The sequence below is a fragment of the Condylostylus longicornis genome, unplaced genomic scaffold (assembly GCF_029603195.1).
Source record: "Condylostylus longicornis isolate FDR11 unplaced genomic scaffold, ASM2960319v2 ptg000055l, whole genome shotgun sequence".
Taxonomy (NCBI): Eukaryota; Metazoa; Arthropoda; class Insecta; order Diptera; family Dolichopodidae; genus Condylostylus; species Condylostylus longicornis.
Genome location: NW_026578024.1, coordinates 9,364,715 through 9,392,299, shown reverse-complemented (window position 1 = coordinate 9,392,299; position 27,585 = coordinate 9,364,715). Strand labels below are relative to the sequence as shown.

The following is a 27,585-nucleotide window of genomic DNA, read 5'->3' as shown; positions in this document are numbered from 1 at the left end:
TATATATATATATATATATATATATATATATATAAATATAGAGAAATAAATATATAATTATGTATATATATATATATGTATTACTGTACATATTAAATATATAAATATTTAAATATACATATATATTTTTATATATATATATTATCATATATATTAAATATGTATAAATTATACATATATATATATTACTATATATATATATAGTTAAATTTTCCTATGTTTTTATTATTAAGGTGTATCGTGAAAATGGAATAATAATTGATGTATTTTAAAGCTTCATTTATATTTAGAAATTTTTAGTATAAGTTGTATTTACATTTAATTTATTTTTAATTTTTTTCAATAGTATTTTCTAATAGTATTTTCTGTGTTACAGAGATTGATAGACACTATACTAAATTATAATTTAATAATGTTATTTGTCCTTACCTTAATCTTTTTTTATTTTATATTTTGGTATTATTGCCATAATCTTTAATAATTTTGATAGTATAACTAGGTTATCAAATCAAATTGGGGAAAAGGTATTATTTTTATTTTAGGTATAGGTTATTTTTTTAAATATTTTTTTTTGGTTTCAATTTTCTTTTTTCTTTATTTATTTTAGTTTTCTTTAGAGGAGAAATTTGGGATTCTTCCTGTTTTTTCAACTATAGATGGAGATGTATGATCTACATATTTTTTTTTCATTTTGCTACACACATCAAATTTATACAAACCCAAAAGGATTCAGAACACCTAACAGAAAGAAAAAAAAATAACAAAATAATTTTGAATAAATTATAATTCTAGTAAATATTAAAGAATTTATAGTTGATGGGAATATGCCTATAAATATAGTGTTAGCGAATAAAAATTTATATGTGTTTAATTAAATAAGGTAAATTTGAAAACAAAAAAAAAATGCAAGAAAATAAAATTGGTTTCTAAAAATAATAACAATCTTTATTTGAAAAATTAATTTTATATTACGTAAATGAATGAAAGAACTATTTATATTCTATATATAAATATATAAAATAATAATATATTAATATATATATATATATATATATATATATAAATATATATATATATATATATATATAATTATTATTAATAAAATTATATATATGTTTTATTATATAATAAGAAATGAATAAAGAAAATAATTAATTAATAAAAGTTGCTGTATGTAATTATATTAATATACGTGTATATAAATAGCATTAATATATGTTTATACATATATAATACATATAATATATATGTATTATATATTATATATTATAATATATATATTATAACATATAATATATAATACATATATAATACATATAATATTTTTGTAAGAATATACATATAGCAACATACATCCATCCTTATGTATATATATATATATATATATATACATATATAAATGTATATATATACATTTACATGTATATATATACATGTATATATATATACATATATATATATATATATATATATATATATATATATATATATATATTAATTACAATATCAATGATTAAACTTAACATATGACTCAAATTATATTATACAAAAAAAAAATGAAATATGATATATGAAAAACATTAATAGTTCTACATATAGTGTTGTTTTTATTAATTGAATGTAACAATAAATTTTTAAATAAAATATTTAACATCGTGCAAATAAATTAATTTAATTGTAAATTTATTTACGGATGTATATTGCAAATCCTCTTTTTTTATTGCAACCTATACTCCGTACTCAATGTCTAGTACTTTTTTTAATTAAAAGCTATAATAAAAAAAAGACAAATCATTTGAGATATAATGCGGTATTTTTCAAATATATTGCAATTTTCTGGATTAAATCAATTTCGAAATTCTATACTAAAAACCTAAATAAATTTGAATAATATCCCATTACCTCAATTGAGATTTGCCTAAATTAATATGTTCGAACATTATATTAATATTATTAATTTAAATACATATATACAATGTTACATGAATATTATATTAATTATGTACAGAATATATAGAAGTAGATATTTTATAGTTAAAATGTATGTGCAAAGATATTATGTAATTAAGAAAATTAGGATTTGCTGTTGCTCGCTTATGTTTTTTTTAAAATATAAAGTAAAATTGAAAAAAAATCGGATGATTCTTGATTCAAAATATTATTTGTTTTTTGATGAAATGAACTGTAATAGGGACATTAATGTATATAGAATTAAGATGTATGAAGAAGAATAAACATGATTGATTAAAATGCCTTTAAGTTATTATTTTACTTAATATTTCTTGTTAATTATATTTCAAATTTAAAGCAAGAAAAAAAAAGGTACTATTCAGTGTTATATTATTCATAACTTTTATAGTAAATTATAATGGAAAAAAAAACTTCAAAATTATTTTGAAAAGTTTAAATCCAGGAATAATAACAATATGGTTTTCATTATTTTAATAATCGATAATAAGTATTAGGCAGAAGAATTTTTATTATATTTCAAAAGTTTAAAAATTTAGCATCAAATATAAAAGTATAGCCGCATAGTATGGTTATAAATATGGATATAAAACATTTATAAAAAATAAATATGAATAAAGTTTTCAATTCAAATACATAAAATTATCAATTTTAGTATAAAAATTATTATTTTTATTTTTGTCCACATTACAATTTTTATATTGGCAAATAGAGATTTTCCTATTTATTTCTGCGTTTTTTGCTACATTTTCTTTACTTTTAATTTTTTTGCAACATCCTATTCGACGCTTAATCCAAACGGATTGCAAAATAATGCTTTAAATAAGCAAAATTGTTAATTTTGAATTTTTTTGAAAATAATATTTTTTTTGTAATATCAAAATACTATAGAAGTAGGAAATAAATTTTATTGCAAAATGAGACAAAAATAATTAATGACATGTTAAAGGGAAACTTAATTGCTTATATAAAAATTAATAATTTTTTTTATTAAAAATAGATTATATAAAATTTTTGGTATAATTTTAATCGAAATTTATAATTTGATTATTCATTCATATTATAAATGTTTTATTTTCGTTTTGTTTACCATATTTTTTTCAGTTTTTAAATAATAACAATTATATAACTACAATTATATAACTGTAAATTATACGATTTTTGTTGCAGTTTAACTTAGTTTTTGCCTTCAAATGAAACAAATTGCAATTTAATTTATTATAAATTTAAAAAAAAATATAAGAACAAAAAAAAAAACAAGAACAACAATTTAACATGTCAAGATAATGTAAGCTTTTAACAATCTACCTTTTAATTGTACATAAAAACAAAGATATTATTATTTTTATTATTAATTATTTATTTATAATACTAAACTTAATAAAATTAAAATTTTAATATTACTAAAATATTTTATATAATACACAAAATATACTAGACTATAATCAAAAGAGTGCATTAATTAATAATTGCAATAGAATTTTATTTTTGCATTTTTTTTATTAAATTCCTTCGCTTCTTTTATGTTTTGTTTTTGGTGGTCTTGCTGTTGAATATTATGTTTTCTTATTAGAAAAGAAATCAAATAATTATATTAGTAAAAATTATACATTGTGTTTTTTTTTTTTTTTTGGAAATCAGATTTAAAATTTTATAAATTTCACACCACTCTTATTATAAATTATTAAATGTAAAAATATCAAGAAATGTATATATTTAGATTAATTTAATTGTATTTTATTATTTAAAAAAATAAAAAGAAAAGTATGTGAGATAAAAAGAAGTACTTTTAAATCACAGAAAGTAGGGAGAATAAAACAACGACAACGGAAATTTTTAATTTATAAAAAATATTTTTGGAATCAAACAAAAAAAAAAAGGAAACTTCAACATTTTTAACTTTTTAATTTTTTTATCTTTTGATTTTCATTAATATATATATTTTTTTATTGATATATTGACAAATTAAACAAAATTAAAACAAGAAAAAATATACAACGTTTTTTTTAATAAAAACAACACTAAATTACCTTCGTTCTATTTATAATAAATATATAATAAATATCACCCATGGGACAATTTAAATTTACTAAAACAACAATATATTAAAATTTATATGACCCTACATCTTTTATTTTTTATTTATATATATAAATTTTCACGAAATTAAAAAAAAAAATAACTTTTTAAACTTTGAATCGTTAAAAATTACGTATTTAATATTATTTTTATTATACAAAATTATTTAACAATTAATTTTCTTCCATATTAAAAATTTATTATCCTCCGAAAGTTTCTAAATAGAATTAGAGCACTTTTGTTTTAAATTTTGTTCTCTTATACTTTGATTTCTAACATCTCTTATAATCTTTAAAGATTATATATATATATATATATATATATATATGCTGCTTTGTTATGATAAACCCGCTTTTTACAATAATATGTTAATTAATATTTTCGGACTAGATATAAATTTTAAGAAATAAAAATCTTAAACAATTAATATAGAGAAGAAAAATCTTAAAAAAAATAAAAACAAACTGTACGAAAATATAACTGTTTTTTATAATTCACTTATTTAATATTTATGTATATATATATAAATTAAATTCACTGAAAATATAATTTATCTCTCAATCATTTTTAAAACGTAAAATATTTAAAACAATAACAAATATTAAATTTTTAACTACAAGAAATGTATATAAAATGTTATACAGTAAATTTAAATATTGATAGTTTTTTGTGTTTTTTTTGTTATATAATAATTAAATTTATATTTTATTTCGTATAACTTTAACGTTGTTTATCATATATTTTTGAATATATGACAAAATTTGCTAAGTATGCTAAACGTATAAGTTTATCTATATTGTAAATCAATATAAATATTGATAATTTTATAATATGTATAATATATTATAAATATGAATACTATTTAACATTTATTTTTTAATACGTATATACATAATTATGTAAATTTATAACAATGCATTAAAAATGTTCATAGAGACTGTGACTGTATTTTTTTTTAACTCATCAATTTAACAAATTTATAATATATATTTTTTCTATTGGAAACGTTAATTAATTGAAACTCAATGAAAAATTAAGTTAAAAAATATTAATTGTATTCACAGTGATTTAAAAAAAATGTATATATTAAACTATCACATAAATAGCCGAGAAAAAAACTGTGTATTTTGAAGATTTTTAATTTCACATTTATTATATAGATTTGTGATTTTCTCTTCAAAAATAATTGCGATACATATTACATAATGTGTTATATAATATGTACTATATGCGTTATATAGTTATAAATTCTTGACACAATATATAAAGCTATAAAACTTTGATAACAAATTATAATTATATAATAATATTTTCTTTTTTTAATATTTTGGTATCGAATAATTTAAGTAGGTAATAATCTTTTAATAATATAATAGGTACGTATTATGCTTAATTTACTATTAGAATATTTAATTTTGTAACATATAAATACATATACATTTTTTAATTTTGTTTGTCAGTAAAATTAAAGTTCATAAAAAAAATTATAAGGTAGGGTATATCTACATCTATAGTACAAGCATTGTTGCTTTTTTTTCAAATCTTAATTGGAAGATTGAAGTTACCAATGAAAAGTTTATAGAAATAGATATAGTAAAATAATAATCACTCCGTTACTGAAATGATCAATTCTAATTTTCTCAAAGAATCAACACAAGTTTTTATTGTATTTGAAACAAATTTAAAATACATTTGTACTTCTAATTATTAATTTAAATTTGGTTTCTTAAACAAAAATAGATTTAAACAAAAATAGATTTCGTGTGAGAAATTTTTAATGTTTGCGTCAAATAGATAAAATAATACGAATATAATAATAAATCGGTTTATCTATGAATCGTTATTTAATTGATATTATCTAAAAGAAATTGACTAAATTTTAATTGTGGAAATAATGATTCTTTTCTACATTAGTTTGTTGTTGTAAAACTGCATTTAAAATTTTTTAATCCCTTGCTTTTTAGAATAAAACTTTGTAATCATTAGTTTGCTTTTAATAAAATCTCTTTTGTAAAGATTTAATTTTTATGTTGAACTTAAATAACATTTTGATGTTAATTAAAAAATTATCAATTTGTACTTGGTTGATTTCTTCTAAATAACACGACAGTATGTACTTTAAATATTGTAATAATTTTGTATGTCTTCTGTTTTATTTTTATGGGATCTTTAATTTATAAATATATTACATATATCAAACGTATTATTTATATTATATGCAGTCATAAATTCAGAATTAAATTTGATTTTTAATTATGTTCGAATTAATTAATTTGCGTTTTTGGTTTTATTTATGATTGTAGTTATAAAATTTTTCGATTTGATTGTGTATGTAATTATATATCGTTTAAGATATAATAATATAATGCATTGTACATATATACTTGTATATAATTTTTTAATATAATTATATAGGAAATAGTGATTTGAACATGTTAGGTTGATTTAAGAATAATTAATTATTGCTAAAATGCCTGAAAGGTAAATGGTTTATTGAAGTTATACAATGTGTAATTTATTCTTAATACTTTTTTATAAATATATGTATTCCAAGTTTGTATGTAGTATGTATTTTATATGTGTTAAAATTTTAAAATTCAATGCGAAAATTTCGATTATGACTTTCCATTTTTCATTAAAATATATATATATATATAAGTTATATATTTATTTTCTAAGAGGGTTAAAAAATAATTTTTTTTTTGTTTCGTGTTTATAGTTAAACAAGTGCAAAACATCTGTATATATTGTATATTTATAGATATATATGTATGTATATATATGTTTATTTTAAACATATTGGTTTTTGTTTTATTATGTATTATAAATAGTTTTGTGGGGAAACAATCATTTTAATGTAATTTTATTTTTAATTAAAAAAAAAAGATGATTTTTACTTGAATCCTTTGTATTGCTAATTAAAATACAACTGGGATTTTGCTTCATTTTTCAAAAGTTAGTTTTTTGTTTTATAAACTATTAGGCAAAAGCTAAATTTAACGTATTTTTTTAATATGCAGTGAATTTTATAACTTTATTTAAAGAGAAATGTGTTGTTGCTTTCGATTTTATTTATTTTTAGATACTTAATCATATTCTCTAACACACATCAGTTGAAGTGATATTATATTATTAGAATTGGAGAAGTGATGGAATTCATTTTCAAAACTTTACGAAATTTTTGAATACTTCATTTTATCGCTTCAATTTGATGCGTTTTAGAGAATATGGAAGAATGGGTATTACAAGTTGAGTTTATTTTTTCATTTCTATAACTATTTTTCATAGAAGCTATATAAAACTAGTAAATCTTTCTGTTTTTTTTTTATCCTTTTTAAAAGAATAAAATTTTTTGGATTTTCTCTTTTTCAGGTTACCGCGTATTTCACATTTTATTCTATCTTATTCTTATTGTTATGTAATAATTTATATAATGCGTAAAAAGTATTTATTTATCAAAACTTTAGGATAATGTTTAATAATTTATTTAGCTGTTTATATTTGTATGTAATCATTAAGAAATTTCAATATTGTAAAATGAAAAAAGATATTAATTTCATATTTATTGAATAATTTTTTTTGTCTAAGTAGCTTTTAAAATTTAATTCAAAAGACTCAAGTAAAAATCAGCTTAAATTTTTTAATTCTTTTACTATATAATTATGTAATGATTAATGGTAGAAGTTATATTTCAAAATTTTATAGCTCATATTTTATTATATTTGTTTTTTGTTTTTTTTTTTTTTGAGTGTATAAATTGAGTGACCCAGAAAGAGTTGAAGAACAATATTGATTTTACTGTTGGTTTACTTTATATAACATTTTAAAAGATTATTTAATTTTAAGTTTTTGTATCGTAGTTTATTTTTGTTGTTTTCGTTTTTTTTTTAATTTAATTTTGGTATTTTCCTATATATAATGAAGTTATTTTGTTTTTAAATATAAAAAATAAGAATCTTTTCATATATTTAAATATTTTTGTTTTGTTTTAGTATTTAATAATTTTGTTTTGTATCTATAATTTATTATAATGAAGAAAATATATATAGGATCACATATATATGTATTATTATTTATACTATAATAATGAAATAATTTGTATTGTAACTATTTTTATAAAGTCGTCTTTATTTTGAAATAATAATTGAAAAATGTTACGTTTTCTTCTAATTCATCATTTCACCTTAAATTTTTATATTTTTTTTTTGTTTTTAATTTTTTTTTCTTTCAATAAATCTTAAAAATTTTCTATATTTATATTTTACTAATATGATTATTATATTCCTAAATACTTTTGTTTTTTTTTTTTTCAAATTATTTTATTGTTTTTATTAAATTTAAAATTGGTTTAAATATTTTTCCTAAAAGATCATGTGTATATAATAATTATATAATATGTATATACGCAAGGGTAAATTTAAAAACTGAAATTATTGTGTTCAATATATATGTAGTATACTGTAAAAATATAAAAATATTTTTGCATATTTTAAGTTAAATGTTTTGATTCAATATATATTATGTTATTGTTGTTAAAATAATATTTTTAAATGTTAATATATAGATTATAATATGCTTTTAAAGTGCGTTTAAAGAATCCTTTTATATTTATATTAATTACTTTTTACTATATATTGAGCAAATTTGAAGGATGAGAAATTATTACGAAAAATATTCACGCTGTTTAAAAATTGATTCGCAATTTATAATTATTATATATAATAAATGAATAAATGTATTTCTGTTTTAATTAAATTTCAAATTTCCATGGTGTATTATTATGAAATGGTATATTCAGTACGTATAGCTAACAATTTTACAATTTACCCGCTTAAATGTATATATATATATATATATATATATATATAAGTATATAATATATATATATATGTATATACATACATGACTTGAATGTTCTATTTATATACATTTTATTAGATATCATTCAAAATATATTTAATCTTGAACAATTTTAAATTATTTTAAAATATTTATATCTCGATTATTGAAATATTTTCACATTAATTTACTTTTCAACAAATTAGTTATAATAATGATATTTATATTTCATAATTATACCAATTTTCTTTCTTCATTTTTAAGTGTTGAAATATTTATAAATGTAATAAAATGCCCAATATTTAGGCAATAGAAAATTTAAAATTATTGTTTAATTATAAGAACAATATTATTATTTTAATTTAATAAGTAATAAGAAAAATTATAGAAGTATGTTAAAAACGTAATTAGAGTTTTATATCCTTAAACATTATATTGTATTTATTCTTTTTAAAAATTTTTTTTTGAATATTTTCACTTACTTTAATTTATATAACTGGACGCATATTTAAATTTTATTAAATTTTCTTTTGATAATTCTTTGAGATGTGGAAATTTTTAAAAATTAAACGTTTTTAAATAAAGAAAGATACATTGAAGTTCAGTTCGTTAAAGTATTATGTAATTTTTGAAAGTAAATTAATAAATTTTTAAATGTTACTTATACTTTTCTACAAATGTATAGAATTTTGATTCTATTATTTTGAAATTTTGTTAATATAATTATTTTCAATTCAGAACTAATGAAAAATTGAGAAATTTTATTTTTTGTGAATATTCCTTGCTTATTTATTTATATTTTAGTTTTCTTATTTTTTTTTCATTGAAATAACTAAATTTGCTATTTTTGTTTTTAAGGAAGAGCCAACAAATTTTGAGATAGCATAAAAATAAAGTAAAATTATTCAAGATAAAATTTTATATATTCCATATGTATGTATATATATATTTACAAATATATAAGTAATAATAAAGTATTGTTAGTTTATATACAAATTTCAATCGATTATAATATTACATGTATTTTATACAATTATGTTTTTTTTTTCATTTTTGAATTAAAAGTTTATTTATTTTTAATTTTATTTAATTTTTTTTTATAACTTTTCAATTTATATATATATATATATATATATATATATATATATGTATTTTTTTATTTATATATCCTTTCTTTAATTTGAAAAATTTAATAATTGTCATTTTCTATAATTAATATTAAATGTTAAATTCATTAAAATCTATTGTATTGTATTGTTTGTTAATGGGTTTTGTCGCGCCCTTTTATTTTCTTCCTCGTTGATTTTCTGTTCAATTAAATACTGTGCCATTGTTATGGCATTTTGTGGACCAGTTATAGTTACAATACGATTTCTAGTGCCAGGAGCAAATATTCCTTTTTTTGATATTTGTATATTAGCGCCAGATACATGTTGAATTTCAACTAAACTACGACCATTTGGACCTGAAATTTTTTATTTATTGGATTTTGATTTTTTTATATTATTTATATTAATACTATATACATTTAAATAGTATATAAAAATTGTTATATAATAATAATCTTTTAAAAGGTTTTGTTTTATAAAATATATATAGAGCATTATAAATATTGCTAATTTTTTTTTTGTTATTTTTCATTTTATTTTAATTCTGTATTTATATTTTATTATGTTTTATATAAAATATCAGATAATTATTATAGTTATAGATATATTGTTTTATCTCTTGAACTTTTAAACTTTTCTTTGAAGTTTTTTTTTCTATATATTTCTAAGCTGATTTCGATTTTTATTAAAAAAAAAATATAATGTTTTCACAGGGGATTCTCAATTACAAAAAAGTGTAATATTCTTGAAATTTTGTTAATTGTTTTTATAAATAAAAATTGTGTAATTTTCAAAAGATGTTTATATAAAAATTCCAATTCAAAAAAAAAAAAAATTTTTATATAATTTAGGAAAAGAAAATACAATTAAGTTCTGAAATATTTTTTATTATTCATAGTTGCTTTCAAATCGCAAATTCTGTTCTTTTTTCTCACTCTTTATAATTATAAACCAATTTTAATTGTTCTGAACTAATTTTAATTGTTAAATCTTATTGTTTTTCTGCGTTTGCTCCTTAATGCATAATAGTGTCATTTTAAGTTTATTACATTCTCCATTAACTAATTTATAAATTAATTTTTACTGGAAGACCGTAATATTAATCATAAAAAAATTTTTAACTCTAACCTTTAATTATTGCTCTATTAGATTTCTATAGTCAGTCTATACCTTATTCAATTATATTGGACCACTGTGCCCGCGTTGTACATGTAAAATGTAATAAGTGCGATAAGAAAGCCACTAATTGTAATGAATACTCAAATTAACTTGCAAATCACTCATTGCTTTTTTTTTTTGGAATGCACAATATAATGAAAGTGTTTTATGTAAATGCATTTTGTATTTTATTTATATTTTTTAGGATGATATTAAATATATAATATGTATGTAAAAAAAGAATAGGGGACAGTGTAAAATAAAAAAAAAAAATGGATTGAATTTTCATGGTCAGAGAAAAGTTATTTATAAATGAATAAAAGAAATCTGAATCACGAATATATGGTGGTTGTATAATGATGAAATATATGAAATATTATTATTATTTAAATTATTATTTTATTTTATATAATATGTAATTTTTTCAGTTTTTTTTTTTAACAATGGAAAAAATGTCATTTACCTTTTCTTTAATATTTTCATTTATTTTTTTTTTTCATTTCATGTACTTATTTTTTTTTTGCAAATTTCTTTCACGTCATGGCATATCGAAAAAAATGTCCGTGTTTATGGTGTTTGCTTTTTTTTGAAAAAAATTCATGAACGTTTTGAAAAACTCAGTTATTTTATATTTAATCAAGAAAAATTTTTTTTTTTTTTAAATGATAATTTAGCAAAAAATTATACAATATAATTATGTATATGTCTTAATTTTTTTGAAATTTTATGCGATATGCAATATAATGATCAATGGGTTATTTGAAATTTAATTTTATATATTTTTATTTGATTGACTTTGAAAAGTAAATTATGAAATATTGAAAATGTTATTAATAAAATTTTTTTTTTTTGTGAAATAAAAGTAATAAAAAACTGTTTGTTACATTATTTTTGTATTATAAGATAAAATTCTTAACACATAAACATTAAGAAATAAAATTATTTTTAATAAAATATTAAATTTCTGGTTGTATTTTTTTTTGAAAAATTAAAATACAAAAAGAGAGTAAATAAACATAAATAAGTAAATATAATTAATAAAAAAAAAGAACAATGAAAATTCATTTTAACTTAACACTTATACATTTTTTTTTTATTTTGTTTTACATAATATACACTTATAATTTATGAAAATAAATCAAAAGAAACATATTTTTATTTGAATATTGTGTGAATCATATTGTTTTTAGATTTCATTTTGTTTCTACAAGAATAATGATTTATGAAAATGATGGTAGTCGTTTTGAAAATCAGAAGAAGACAACTTTTATAATGTTTATTAATAATAATAATAATAATTAATGTAAAAATATGATTGCGAAAATTGTTAAAAATGTAATCTCACTACATGTAATATTAAAATATTATTATTATTATTTTTATTTGAACTCAATTAATATTAAAATTCTCTTGATTTGAAAATTATTTAAAATGTATAAATTATTACATTTTAAATTTGAACAGTGCATGAAATGTATTTCAATATATTTTTTTTATTATAGTATGAAATTAGTGAAAAAAATTATATAATATAATTTTAAACTTTTGTAAATTCAAAGTCCCAGAATTTCAAAATAAAAAATAATTACATATATTCACTTTTTAATGCTCAATATAAAAGCGAAGCAGTTTTAATAGAGAAAACATTTAAATATTAAAAACTCTGTTCGATATTTTAATTAAAAAATAATTATTTTAAAAAAATATTTGTTAGAAAATTTTAATTTTCGTTTCTAACTGGAAGGAAATATGATGAATATGTTTGAATAAAAAAAAAACAAAAAAAAACAAAAAACAAATAAAATTTATGTGTAACAGTAGCAGAAACATCAAAAAAGAACAAAGATAAAAATAATAAAAAAAAATCAATTAGTTTTTTTTTTTAATGTATGTGTGTATTTTATATACATATTTATTAAAAAAAATATTAAATTTTTCTTTTTTTTTTTTTTACAATATCCTTTTCACTAATTTTAAGTTTTCTTAGTTAATTTTAAAACCAAATATATACAAATTAAAAAAGCCACAGATACACATATATGTTTATAAATATATATGAATATATATATGTATATATATGTAAATTATATATACAACATGCTTTTTTTATGCATACACAACATACAAGGATCATATAATTTACATATCAATACATGTAACCAAAAAAAAATATACGTAGTCTATATATATATATATATAAACAAATATATATTTACATAAATATATTTGTAATTTTTGTTTTTTTTTTTTTAATATTTAAATTTAAGAAAAATAATAAAAATTTAAAAATTAAAAAATAAAATTTTAATATTTAATTTTTTTTTTTGTAAATTTTTGTTAAGAATTTGTTTTTTCTTTTTATTTCACAATTATTTTCATTTAATTAAACCGAGGTGCCTATATAATATACATACAAAAAAATATTAAAGGAAAAAATTATTTTTTCTTTAAATCCTGTTTCATTTTTGAAAACTGATTTTTTTATGAAAATTTTTATTATTTATTTATTTACGAAAGAAAATTTTGGAGTTTTGTTTTTACTTTACAATTTCTTTTTTCTAAAATTATTTAAACAAATTAATTAACATTTTGAAAAATAAAAATACATTTATAAGTTTTTAGGCAAGAGATTGACTAGAAATCCTCTCAATTTTAAAAATTCAATAAAAACAAAAATATTTATTTATTTTTTTATTCAACTATTATATAAGGTATGTGTTTCTATTTTGTATACGTTAATTACATGTGACGATTCTTGTTTTTTTTTTAATTTAACGACAATTATATAATTTGTAAATTAAATATTTATCTGAAAAAAATTAACTTATCTATTAATATTAAAATTTTAGTAGCCTTCATTTGATTTTGCTGTTATGAAAATTTTTTTTGTTAATGCGACAATGACAATCTCTATATAAAATGTGTTACGCGTATATATATTTGTAAAATATAATTTTTGATATTAAATAAAAAAGCGGATTCCGCTTATGAAAAAAAATTTAGAGACATAAAAGATTGAATATGAAGGAATTTAAAGAAATGTTTAAAGAGAATGAACTCGAAATATGAAATTAAATTATTGCATGTTGTGATCATATTATAAAATAAAATTAAATATATGGATATTTTGAAAAATAATTAAAATATTGAGATATTAAACATTAATGTTTCATTACTCTGTTTTATAGTATTTACGCTATATGTTTTTTTAAGTTTTGAGCTATTTATTTTTGTACTTTGAGTAGAGGAAAAAATTATTTTTTTTTTTTAAATAAATAATTTATGTACTTTTTGTAAAATATTTTCAAATTGATTAATAACAAGAATATAAATTTTTCTAATGAGAAAATAAAATTTTGAAATTAAAATTGATTTTAATTTCATAATAAAAGAATAGCGGTAATTATAATATAGAACAGTTGTATAAAATGATATTGAGTGTTCTTCACAATAAAAAAAAATACTAGTAATTTCTCACAACATTTAGAAATAAAATAAAATTTATTTAATATTTTTTTTTGAGATGCTTATATAATTATTTAAATACATTTTATATATTATTACGATTTGAAGTATTGTGATGCGTTGTTTTTTTTCTTTTTTTTACAATTTAAATAACACGTTTTAGTATAATGCCACTTTATTTTTGTTTTTATTCATTTAAATAATTAAAAATTATAACTAATATAAAAATTGTATTTAGTGAGAAAGACTTTATTTAAAAAGTCGGAAAAATTATAATAAAAATGTTATTTTTTTTTTTTAATTTTATGTAGAATAGAAAAAATGGTAAAAAATAAAAATGGAATTAATTAAGAAAACTTTTTTTTATTTTTTTTTTTTTCAAAATTATTGCTTCTTAATGCATCAAATTGTTTATTTTTATATATATATAAAAATATATATAAAAGGAGAAGGCAACACCTATACGCACCTCTAATTTATAATTGACATTTGCTTTTATTTGATTAATTTAGATTTTAAGTTTATTTTAATATTTAAATCTACAATAATTATTGCGGAAAAGAAATTATTCTATTTTTCAATGTCAAATAACTTTAACTAACAATGAGATTTAATATATATATATTCATTTTTTGATTAACTCAATCGGAAAATTAAAAATTTAATAAAATGATAATATCACCAACAAAAAATTAATATATTATTTATCAATGTATTAATAAGTAATTAAAAAACAATAATAAGTGATTTTGTTAATTTTACATTAATGTAATTTAACGAAAAGTTAATGAATCGCTTATTAAATTCAGAAAAAATTTCATAAGTTGTAAATATTGAATAAAAAAGTTAATTAGATCTTAGAAAATAAAATTTTGTATATTTTTAATAAAATAAAAATTGATTTTGGTTCTTATTTCAGTTGCAATATTTTAATGACAATTTACACTGTTCGTCATTTGGTACAATGTCTACTATATTTATATTTTAAATTTCATATTATAATTTGCTAAATTTTAGAAATATATTAGTTGTTATTATAATATTTGAATTTGTAAATTTTATTTTCCTTCCAATTTAAAATTTATGAATATTCTTTAATTGATTTAATCAAAACAATTATTATAATAAATCTCATTTTGCTTTTGTTATTTCATGTTAAATTATATGTAAATTTAAGATAATTATTTTTTGATTAATTAATTTGAAATAAGAAAAATATTATATATTTAATAATAATTTTTTTTTTATATAAGTAATAAACAATTTTTTTTATATATATTGTATTTTTTTTAGGTATCAGAATATGACTTTGCTTTTTAAAAATTAAATTAAAAATAATTTAATTGTATAAATTACAAAATTACATGATGTTTTATATTATATAATTCGTTCTTCTTAATTTTTTTTAACTTAAAATACAAATTTTTTTAATCTAAAATTTTTATAAATTTTCGTATTGAAAAAAAGGTAAATGCATTTTTTTCATTTTTGTTTTTCTTTTTTCAATTAATAAAAGGGAATTAATTGAATTAATTTTCACTTTTGTGCTTTTGTCTTTTTTAATATTTTGTCTTGTTTAAAAATTATTTATAAAAGTAATAATAATATAATATATTTTCGTCCGTTAAATATATGTATAATATATATAAAAAAAAATATTAATTTTAAATTTAATGGTTATATAGGCTATAAATCTATAATTCAAAGAAAAACAATTAAATTTTGAAACCATGTTCCGAATAATTAATAAAAATAAAACCTTAATTAATGTAATTGGAAAATATTTTTCTCTCAATATTCTCATTTTTTATAAACATTTATACAAAATTAAAAATAATTACAGAAGTAATAAAAAAAAATTAAATTTAATAATTACAAAAACAAAAAAAGGAAAAAAAAAAACAAAATCCTACACAAAATAAAACAAAACAAAATTAAAACTTAAATAATTGTTTTTACATTTTATGAATTTTTGCAAAGACTTGCGGGCTTGTATTTTATTGTATTTCGTCAAATTTTTAACATAAAGTTCTATATTTTAATAATTTTTTTTGAATGCAATAAATCCAAAAATTGAAACAGGATTAAGAATGAAGATCAAAGATTTTTTTTTAACTTTTATTTATAAAAACAAAATATCATAGTTAAATGATTTCGAAATTCTCTAATTTAATAATGTAATTTATAAATATAAAGTGAAATGTTTTTGGAGCAAACAGAGTTCAGAGTGTCAAATTGTGAAACAGATTTGTAGAAAGAAATAATGTGCATTTTTATGTGTCTAAATACTTTTGGTAACAAAAAAAATTTAGATACAAACCACATTTTAATTATTATAATGAAACTCAATAAGACTTCATAGTACCATTTAAAATTTTGTGAATTCATAATTATGAAAATGTACTTTATATCGCAATCAATAAGTTCTTTTAGGTGTTAATGTGATGTTTTATGTTTCTTATTTTTATTAGACTCTATAAAACTTATGTTTGGTGTCAATTATCTTATTCAATCAATCATTTCATATTAGAAATATAATTGTGATATCAGAATTTAAAATAAAAATATATTTATATTTTGAAGATAAAAAAAATTTTCAATTTTATATGAAATAATTGTAAATTATTTATTTTTACTTCTTCGCGGTGGTTATTCATTTTGTTCTCAATTTTTAACGGAATTCCTACGATTTGGATTCATTTGTATGGCACTTTAACAAAAGTTAAAAATATTGTACGTAAAATATTGAAGAAATATCAGAAATAATAAGGCGAAAAGGTGTGTTTTTGTTAGGCATAGAAGAAATAGAAATCGTTGTTTTTTTTGTTTTTCTTCATTTAAATTGAAATTCTTTGGGTAATTTTAATTTTGTGTATTTAAAAATACAAAATTTTATATTAAGCAAACATTATTCAATACGAGTATATAAAAAATTTTGTTAGAACATTCAACTTTATGTTAAAAATTTAACTAAAAAACAAAAAAAGCATTTTAACATAAAATTAAAACAAAAATTACAGCAAAAATATAAAAGTTAAAAATTTAGGTGCAAAACATCATTTATAACATTTAGATATAATTTTTTTTTTTTTGTATATTTTTTATTGAAATTGCGGTTTTTCTTTTTTTTTTTTACTTTTTGGTTACTATTAAAAACAAAAATTCAAACTATTATTATATTTAAAAAAATTAAATACACAAAAATCAAGTAATATTTAATTATTTTTCTGCTTAATTAAAATTTAAAACTTAAAAACAAAATTAATGACAAACGAATTAAACAAAAAAAAAAAAAATGGAAAAAACTTCAACGAGTTAAAAAATAAAAACAACTGTTTTAATGTTTTATATGATTTAAAATTAAAAAGAATTGGCGATAATTATAATTATGTAAATGTTATATAATAATAAAACAATTAACACTAAACGTACACATATATGTATTTATAAATATCTATATATGTGTATGCATATGTAAATTTTGTATACACATATATATATATAAGCATAGTTAATATGTATGTGCATAAATTTCCGTTTTCTCTTCTTTAAAACAAAATTAAAAATACAAAATTTAAAAAATCAATTATTCAAAATTTAATTAAAATGTATTTTAATTAATTTATTAATTAATGAATGAATTAATAAACCAAGTTATATATTTATAATTGTATATATGTATACATTTATATATATACGCATTATTTACACACTTACACATACAGATATTACGAAATATATGCATGTGTATATATGTATGCATATTTATGAATATTATAAAGAATATATATGTGTATACATATATTTATGTATATGTATTTGACAAAAAAAAAAAAAAAAAAAAAAAACAAAAATATTTTATTCTAATATTGGTAGAAATAATTTTGTTGCCCACCTAATATAGCGCCTACAATTACTTCAGGTATTTCACAATTTTTAGTATCCTTAGCACCTAAATCACCTGGTGTTGGACTTTTACTTAATGCTCCCAATGTTTGTGCTGCTCCTAATGCCTGTGCTTGAGCTTGTGCCGCTTGACTACCGGTTGTTGCTGCCGCTAAACCAAAACTATTATTATTTATTGATATTGGTGTAACAGCTTGTGATGTATGTCGGAATGGATCAAATGCAGCCGCAGCCTCTAATGCTGCACGTGGTGTTTGATTTTGTGCAGCTTGAGATTGTCCAGTTATATACTGTTCTATATTAACTTGCCCCAAAGCTCCAAAAACACTATTTGCTGCTGCAGCTGCTGTCTGTTCTAATGCTGATACAGCACCTAAATAGCCAACTGGTGATGTATGAGCTCCATTTGCATGTGGTAAACCAACACCAACACCTAATATACCATATTTTGCTAACACACCTAATGCTGCAACAACTTCTGTTGTTACATTATCTGCATAACCTGCACCCCTCATGGCAACCTAAAAAGATGTAATTATTACACATAATTATTATGGATTTTATAAATTATTTTTATAATGAAAAAACAATTGCAATAGTAATGATTGTCGAAATAGTTATGAATTACCAAACTATGTAATATGCTTAAAACCAGAAATATTGTACAGAGTAGAGTTGGTTATAAGGGATAAATTTTTACTGTGATTTTTTGCAATTTCACTTTCTTCATTAAAAAAAAATATTTTGAAATTTTCTTAAACAATTAAAAATTCGGAGGTCTGTTATTTTAATTTGCACATATTTATTTCTAGCAAATTTACGCAGTAGAAATTAAATTTGCATAAATTTAATTTGGCAGCTGAAACCCAACTTCCACAAATTGAATTTGTAAATGAAGAAGGACAAAGCTGATAGTGAAATTATTACAAGCCGGATTTGAAGTTGAATGTACTTGAAACAAAAAATTTTCATGCGTTCCAAATAATTAACAAAAAAAAACACTTTTCATTGTCATCGGGGATGAACATGTGTCTATGTATTTTATGAAAGTTAAACAATTAGAAAAAAAAAAAAAATTTATGAAAAATAGAATTATGAAGAAATAAGACTGAAATAATATAAGAAAATACTTAAAATTCTCATAGACAATAATTACCCTTTTTGATTTTACCTTGATATGATCTAATAATTGTGTAGCAATAGCTGGATTTGGTGATGGATTTGGTGCACCCAAATTCAATGATAAATTTAAACCAGTACCATTAACTAATAAACCAGCTGCTGTTGCAGCACCACCAACTGTAGTACCTAATGCCGAATTTAATGAAGCTGTACTAGAACTAATAGCATTCTGATTTGTTGCATATGGGGAACCAGTTGGATTATAATTAGCTACTGGGCCATTAATGTCAGCATATGATACATTTAAACATGTACCAGATTGTGGATCTTCAACAATTTTAGATAATATCATTTTACATGCAATTTTATTGTTATCTTTATCACCAATAATTGTTATACAACGTTCTTGTAATGTTATATCTTTTGGCTTTTGTGATATTTGTACATAGGAACCACTTTCTTCCTTAATTTGTTTAATATAGGCACCAGCTTTACCAATAATCATACCAGCTGTTGAATTTGGTACTAAAATTTTAACTTGTTTATCACGTTCTTGTGCTTGTTTTGCTTCAGCATCAGTTAATTTTTGTGTTAAATCTGGTTTTTCACGTATTTTATCCATAATGAAATCTAAAACGTTCATTATGGCATCAACTGAACCAGTTATTAAACAGACACGTTCCGAAGTGCCTATAAATATATGTCAAAGTAAAAATTAAATTAATTTAAATTATATTTATGTATATAATATTTTATTGATTATTTACCTGGATAAAAATCATGAGACTTTGACATTTTCACCCTGGCTCCAGTGTCCCGCTGCAGAGTAGCAATTGTTTCGCCACCTTTACCAATAATTGCACCTGCTGCAACAGCAGGTACAAGTGTCTTAAAATGGTATGTTGTTTCACCGCCACCTGTAATTAAATAAAAAAATTGTAAAATTTTAGATTTAATATTCAAATTGCCTAAGTTATAAATTAATATAATTGAGTAACTAATATGATAATATTTTGATTCATTTAATTCCAATGAAAAGTTTAGGAGAAAAATTATACTATAATTCATTTAATGTAGTTTCTTGGGAACTTGTATTTCGAAACACATATATGTACATACATATACATATATACATTTTCATTTTATTCTCTGGAGCATTATCAGTTTTATGAGAACATTAATGTTTTTTATATATAAATATATATTTTGAAATATTATATACGTGCAGCGTATAACTTATAAACTACATAACACATAAAATTTATAATAATTATTTATGTTTGCAATTTTTATTTGATAATTTAAGGTTACATGCATATGGAAATTTTTTGAATTAAAGTCAGACTGACCAATTATATTTGTCAAGGGATTTAATAATATTTTCCATTTATACTGCAGAATAAAAATTCAGAAATTGGAGCTTGACATAATATGTTATCCAGTTTTATTTTTTTTTTTCATAATATTCTATGTTCTAGTTTCTATATATAATTTCCAAGATTATTATGTTCTGTACGTGTTATATAAACGTAGTTATAAGTATAGTTAACATATTATAATAAGAAAGACTAACTAGTTTTATATATATAACTTTTAATTATATTGCATGTGCCCGGGTGACACAGTAACATTTTAAAATTAAAACCACACAAAAAAAATAAAAACAAACAATAAATGAAACCAAAAGTTCATTTTTTGGTTTTATTTTTATATTTTTCTACTTCTTGTTTTTAATCCCTTTTCCTTCATTTCTTTTCATATTAAGTAAAAAGAAAATATTGTATGTGTATAAGTAAAAAGATGTAGGTCAATATTCAAATTAGATATCATACTCGTATAAAAGGGATGTTATTATCTCTCTTAAATATTTCGTTTTATTTAATTCTATGTGCAATATTATGTATATAATAAATAGAATTATATATAATATGCAAGCATTTGTACAATTTTAAATAGTATACGAGTTACCTATTAAGTTTACAAAGGACAATCATAATTATAAATTGCATATATGTTTGTGCATATAATTTCTATCTATCACTTTAATTCAGGTCAAATTTTACTGATCTTAACATCATGTACACTCGACATATTGCACCCATTTACTTTTGCTATATACAATATAACTTAATTTAGAACAAAATTAGAATGTATAAGAAAAACAAGATGTTAAACTTAACTAATAGACCAACAATATTTGCCTAGTTCATTCATATTAGTTATTATTTGTATGCATATGTACTAAAATTCGCTATATGCAAAAATAACAAAAATATTTGAATGGCTTACATTTTTTTGCTTAACATAATGTCCTAGAAATTTTTTAATTCAAGCAATTTTTATATTTTTCTTTGTACCTATATGTAAAAGTGTAATGAATTGAAATCGTACATATCAAAACATGTTGATGTACAAGTGCATGTTCACAAAAAAAAAGGTGTTCTCATTAATAATTTTCCTATTTTTAAATTTTGCAAAAATTACTTATAATTTAAATTTCCAAATAAAAATTTTATATTTTAATAATAAGCATGTACATATTTTTGTTTGTAAAATGAACGAGAAATTATTGAGAGGATTTCAGTTTGGTATAATTTTGGATTTTTATTTTTCTATATTATTCATGAATCCTTGAAGGTCTTGCAATAATATTTATAAAATTTCAAAATCAGATTAAAAATGGGGTCATCTACAATGAATTAAAAATATAAAATTTTTAATATTATATTTAAACTTCATACTCGTATTAATTTTAAGAAATTCAGTCTCAATTAATTCAAAACAAAAAACTTTAATTAATTTTTTAGTTAAAATGTAAAAATTTACGGGAAATTGCCAGTTAATTTCAAAATTATTTAAATTATTATTTTTCTAATTAATTATAATTGTAGAATTTTCATTTAGAATGAATTTTCAAATAAATTATTTTGATTTTGTTAAAGTAATTGTTCTATGTAAAATAACGTTGTATAACAATTTTTTACATAGAACTAACATAACATTTTATGTTAAAAGAGCATAAAATTTTCATGTAAATTTTCATTCGTTTTGACATTGAACAAGTGTATAAAATATGAAATTTTGTTTGTAAGTGACACTTTATTTTGTATTTAATAAAGATTAACTATAAAGTAATAAATTGTATGCAATAAATGTTATACATATAATTTCGGGTAAATATATGCAGTAAAAATTGGTTATAATACGAAAAATTTTAAAAGTTTAAAATTTTTTGTATCATTATTTTTGTATTTCAAATTACTGCATTTAATTTTAGTTGCTGCTGTATAAAAAAAATCATTGAATATTTTTAATTAGAAAAACTTAAATTGCTATTATCAATTAAAAATTCTAAAACTTTTTAAAAGAAGAAAAAATTTAATGTCGAAAAGAAATTTTTATTGAAGCCACTAAAAATGTCAGGGTTTGCCAATAACTCGAATCACATCAAATTAATCAAATTAAATAAAAAAGTGCAAAATTTCATATTGAAAATAGCAAAAATTTTTTTTTTTAAATTTTTGCATTAGTTGTAATGGAAATCAATTCTCTTCGATTCTTTGAATGCTCACTCAAATCGAGGATTTACTGTACGAGGATAAGTACGTGATGTCATATAAGATGTTACCCTCCCTAATTCTATTGATTATATACCAATGGAAATTTACATAATAGAATGAAATTTTTGTACATAAATATTATAAACAAAACTCTTTACAATTATATAATAGATTGCGAATTTATATAATTTAAGATATGAATGGATTAAAAGTACTTGAAGCAGAAAATAAGAAGCATAACGTAAAAAATGAAAGAAGAACGCAAAAATTTAGTTTAATTTCGTTCTAGATTTAAAATTTAATCAAATTAATTTAAAACGTATAGAAAACACTCAAGTATTCAAAATAGCCTGCAAAAAAGTGTGAGCATTTTTGATTTTAATTTTTGCTTTGTTAAACACACAAAATAATTATTTAACATAGGAAATGTGCTTCCTTTAAAAATCTTTAAATTCATTTTTTATTATTTAAATGTTAATTAGATCTTGCGTATATGGGTGAATAGATTTTAGAAACAAAAAAAAAACCTGAAAATATGAAGTGAAAACGGACGAAAGTTCGTAAAAATAGAATTATTGTTTCCGTTCTTAAGTTTTAAAAAATTTTCTTTAAGATTTTCAGCTTTTGTGTGTATTTTTCATTTTGCTCTTTTTTGTTTAACTTTCTTTTAATCTAGAACAAAAAAAAAAAATTATAAAACAAACTTTTAAGAAAATTTTTTAGCTCTTTCTCAATTTTCCATTTAAATAATTTTTCAAGGAATAAAAAAGATTTTAAACTAACAAAAAAAAAAAAGAACTTTTAATTTCGTAAAAGTTAGTTAAAAGAAAAGTAAAGAAAAAAAAATAAAATTAAAAATAAAACAAGAAAATAGCGATAAAAATGATGAAAATGACGGAAAAACGTTCTTTTCCTCCGTTTTTTCATTCCGTGGTATTATCACGCGAAAAATTAAATATTTAAATGACCTACTTAAAAATTTAACAACCGCACTTTAGTTTTCGCTCCTCTGGTCTTTTATTTAGTTTCTTTATTTTTTCTTTTCTCTTGCTTTTGTTTGAATGAGATATTTGAATGAGAATAGAAAAATATTAATCCTTTCTTATAATTCGACCATAATTTTTATTTTATGTTGTAATTTATCGTTATTATTAAGTGCTCTTATTAAATAAAATCTATTTATTTCCTATTATTTGTTGTAATGCTAAGTAATTTTGAACACTTTTATAATTATAATTTTTAAGTTGATCTCAAATTATTTACGATAAAAAAATTAAATATAAATTAAATTCTGTGAAACGTTCATTTCAATTTAAATTAATAATTTTATTTAATAGGTTTTTATTATGATTTATGATATCTGTAGTAAATCGGCTTAGTAAGAGTAAAGTATATTTCCAGAACTTTAATAATCTGACGATCATCTGAATATCATTAACCATTTTCGTATCCATTTGAAAAGTGTATTTAGTTAAAGTCTCATTTTCACATTTTGTTCATACAAAACATAAACTCAAAAGTAACTTAAGACACTAAAATTAACGGGGCTTTTGACGTTCAATTTTTTTCCAAATGGCGTTCTGTGAAAGTGCCTAATAATTTCTATATTAGTTTATTCAAAAATAATTATTATAGTTAAAAGACCTAAATTTTTAATTATTTCCAATTCATATTCAAAGTAAATTTTAAACACAAAACCAATCCTTTAAAATAAAAATTTTGCAGGTCTTTGAGAAAAGAAAGTATTGAAAATACTTGGTGATGTTTTGGTGAGTTTCTCAAAGAATGTTGCAACACTCAACAATATCAATTCAACCCCTATTTCTACATGACAATTTTTTTTGCCTTTTTTGTTGAACATTTTGGCAATAAATGTAATCGTGGTTTCAAAGGGTCCAATGCATTTTATTTCAATTAAATTGATATTGAAAATAGTTTGTATACTCTTTAAATGTTATCATTGCTGTTCAAAAATGTTCAAACTAAAAATTATTCATAAATAATTAATATAAAAAATTCTTTTGTCAGCATTTAATCATCATTAAAAAAAATATAGATTTTCATGTATAGATTGCTGATACAAGAATCAAGATATCCTTTTTATTTTTATAATTGAATTTCTTAAAAACTGAAATCTATACAGACTAGAGCATACATACATACACACACACGTATGTATTTAAAAAATCATAAATTTTAAATCGAATATAAAAAAAAATCTTGAATAGTTTCGGATGAGAAATTCTTGACGTTGATGTTAGTATATTTTTTTTATGTTTAATTTTTAATTGGCCCCACAAAATATTCTTCAATAAGTTCTGTTTTTTCTCTCCTTTTATTTTTCTGTTTTATATTAAGTGCTACATTTAACTTTTTTCTTTTTTGCGCTTAAGTTGAAATAAAACAGCCACAAAAAAAAGTATAAAAATAATAAACTTTTTTGAAATTTCGAGAAGCTATGAAAAGAGAAACAAGATGAAATGAAATCCTTTCTCTTGTATTATACACCCATAAAATTAAGTGCACATTTTGCATAACTGTAGGCTAAAAATAAGAAGTTTTTTTTATTATCCACCCGGGTTGCATACAATAAGGGATGTTATATAATAATAATCAAATTTCACATGTCGAGATTTTGAACGGCAATGCACTTTTAATTGCTGAAAATGTGCAAGTAAGTTATTTTTAGAAAATATGTTTGTATGCTTGGCTGTCTGTTGCTGCACTTCTGCATCTCAAGTTTGACTGAACCAATTTAAATGAAAATTTCTATCCGAATTTCCTTTGTTCATAAACGAAAGTTGACAATCGTGAAACCTTACTTCGGACTAATTTCACATCTTCAACTAATTTCAAGAAAATAATTAACGGATTTTTTACCTTTTACGTTATATAATGCCTTATTAAAATTTTATGATGGGGTCCCAAGATTTTTAATGAAAGCAGATAATAAAAGAAAATAATGAACAGATTTTCTCGCAATTCAATATTTTAATATTGTGATTGCTAAATTAATTGTAAAAGAGTCAGCAATATATAAATGTTCGGAAGCCGGACTTTTACAATGGTAAAATTTCATATCTTTTGGTGTATCTAGGAAATTAATTAACAGAATTTCATGAAATTCAATATTGTAGTTCGATTTATCAAAGAAATTAACCGAAATCCAGGGAAATCAGACATAGTATGTCAAAGTTCTTACTATTACGAATCAAATTTACATTTTCGGATCTATATTTAATTGCAAATTATTCGCTAACTTGCACATTAAAATCGGTTATGCGGTGCTCACATCATATATTTTTCAATGCCATCTATATGTATAACATGCAATTATTTTTATGCAAAATAATATATTTATGAACATACATAATAATGTAGATTATTATTATATAAAAGCAGGATATGTGCAATGTTGATGAGAACAGAAGAAAAGAAGAAATTAAAAAAAAAAAATTATGACCTTGACTTTCTATATTGGGTATAATTGCATACAAATATTTATTTTTCCATATACATACTTATAAAATTTTTAAAGCAATGCCTAAATACATATAGTATGCAATTTTAATAACACGCTCATATAACTAAGCATGTTTTTACCTATAGTTTCTTGCCATTGTCAAAATTTTTTCAGAAGAGAATAACAAAAAATTTTGAAGTTTCATTAAATTTTTGATTTTTTATTAACACAAAATAATTGTGTTATACGTGAATAACATTGTAATTCAATTTTCGAAATTTCAATTTTCGGAATCTTATACAACAAAGTACAAATGTCATATTGATAATTCGGAATATGCGACAAATTATTCATTTAATTTTTATACCCTGCACTTCGTGAAGGGTATATTAACTTTGGTATGGAGTTTGTAACTACTTGAAGGAGTCATCTGCGGTATGGACATATATATATATTCTTGCTCAGCGTAAAATTCTGCGTCGATTTAGACATGTCCGTCTGTCCGTCCGTCCGTCCGTCCGTCCGTCCGTCCGTCCGATCGCACGATAACTCAAAAACGAATAATGAAATCGACACCAAACTTTCACAAGTTTTTTCTTTTGTGCCAAGGACGAGCCCTATTGTTATTGGACTAATTCGGACAACGGGTTCAGGTAGCTGTCATGCAACTCAAAGAGTTTATTTTAAATATTTCAAAAACTAATAAAGCCATAAATATAAAATTTTGTATACATGTGTCCAATTATATTCTACACATGCTCTAAAAATTATAATGGGATAGCTGCACCGGTTCGGGTGGCTGCCATACAACTTCAACAGCAAATTTTTTATATTCGGCAAAATAATAAAGTCAGATTCATGAAACTTGGCAGTCATGTGTCCAATTATAGGTCAAATATACTTCTGAAGTTTTAGA

General features: G+C 19.9%; 1 protein-coding gene across 4 annotated transcripts in view; it reads right to left on the bottom strand.

Moving 5' to 3' along the window:
• Positions 1-564: 564 nt before the first annotated feature.
• The window catches only part of LOC129611651 (RNA-binding protein Pasilla), a 92,482-nt gene continuing 65,461 nt past the window's right edge, over positions 565-27,585 (bottom strand). For 2 of the 4 annotated variants that reach the window (XM_055524883.1, XM_055524881.1), the window contains 4 exons: positions 20,414-20,563; positions 19,681-20,336; positions 18,514-19,045; positions 3,861-10,351 (listed from right to left, as the gene is read on the bottom strand). In XM_055524883.1, coding sequence (XP_055380858.1) covers positions 10,128-10,351; positions 18,514-19,045; positions 19,681-20,336; positions 20,414-20,563 — 1,562 coding nt within the window. In that variant the 3' untranslated portion in view covers positions 3,861-10,127. Of the gene's footprint in view, positions 739-3,860; positions 10,352-18,513; positions 19,046-19,680; positions 20,337-20,413; positions 20,564-27,585 lie in introns of those variants that run through there. The other 2 variants (XM_055524884.1, XM_055524882.1) reach the window with 2 other exon arrangements.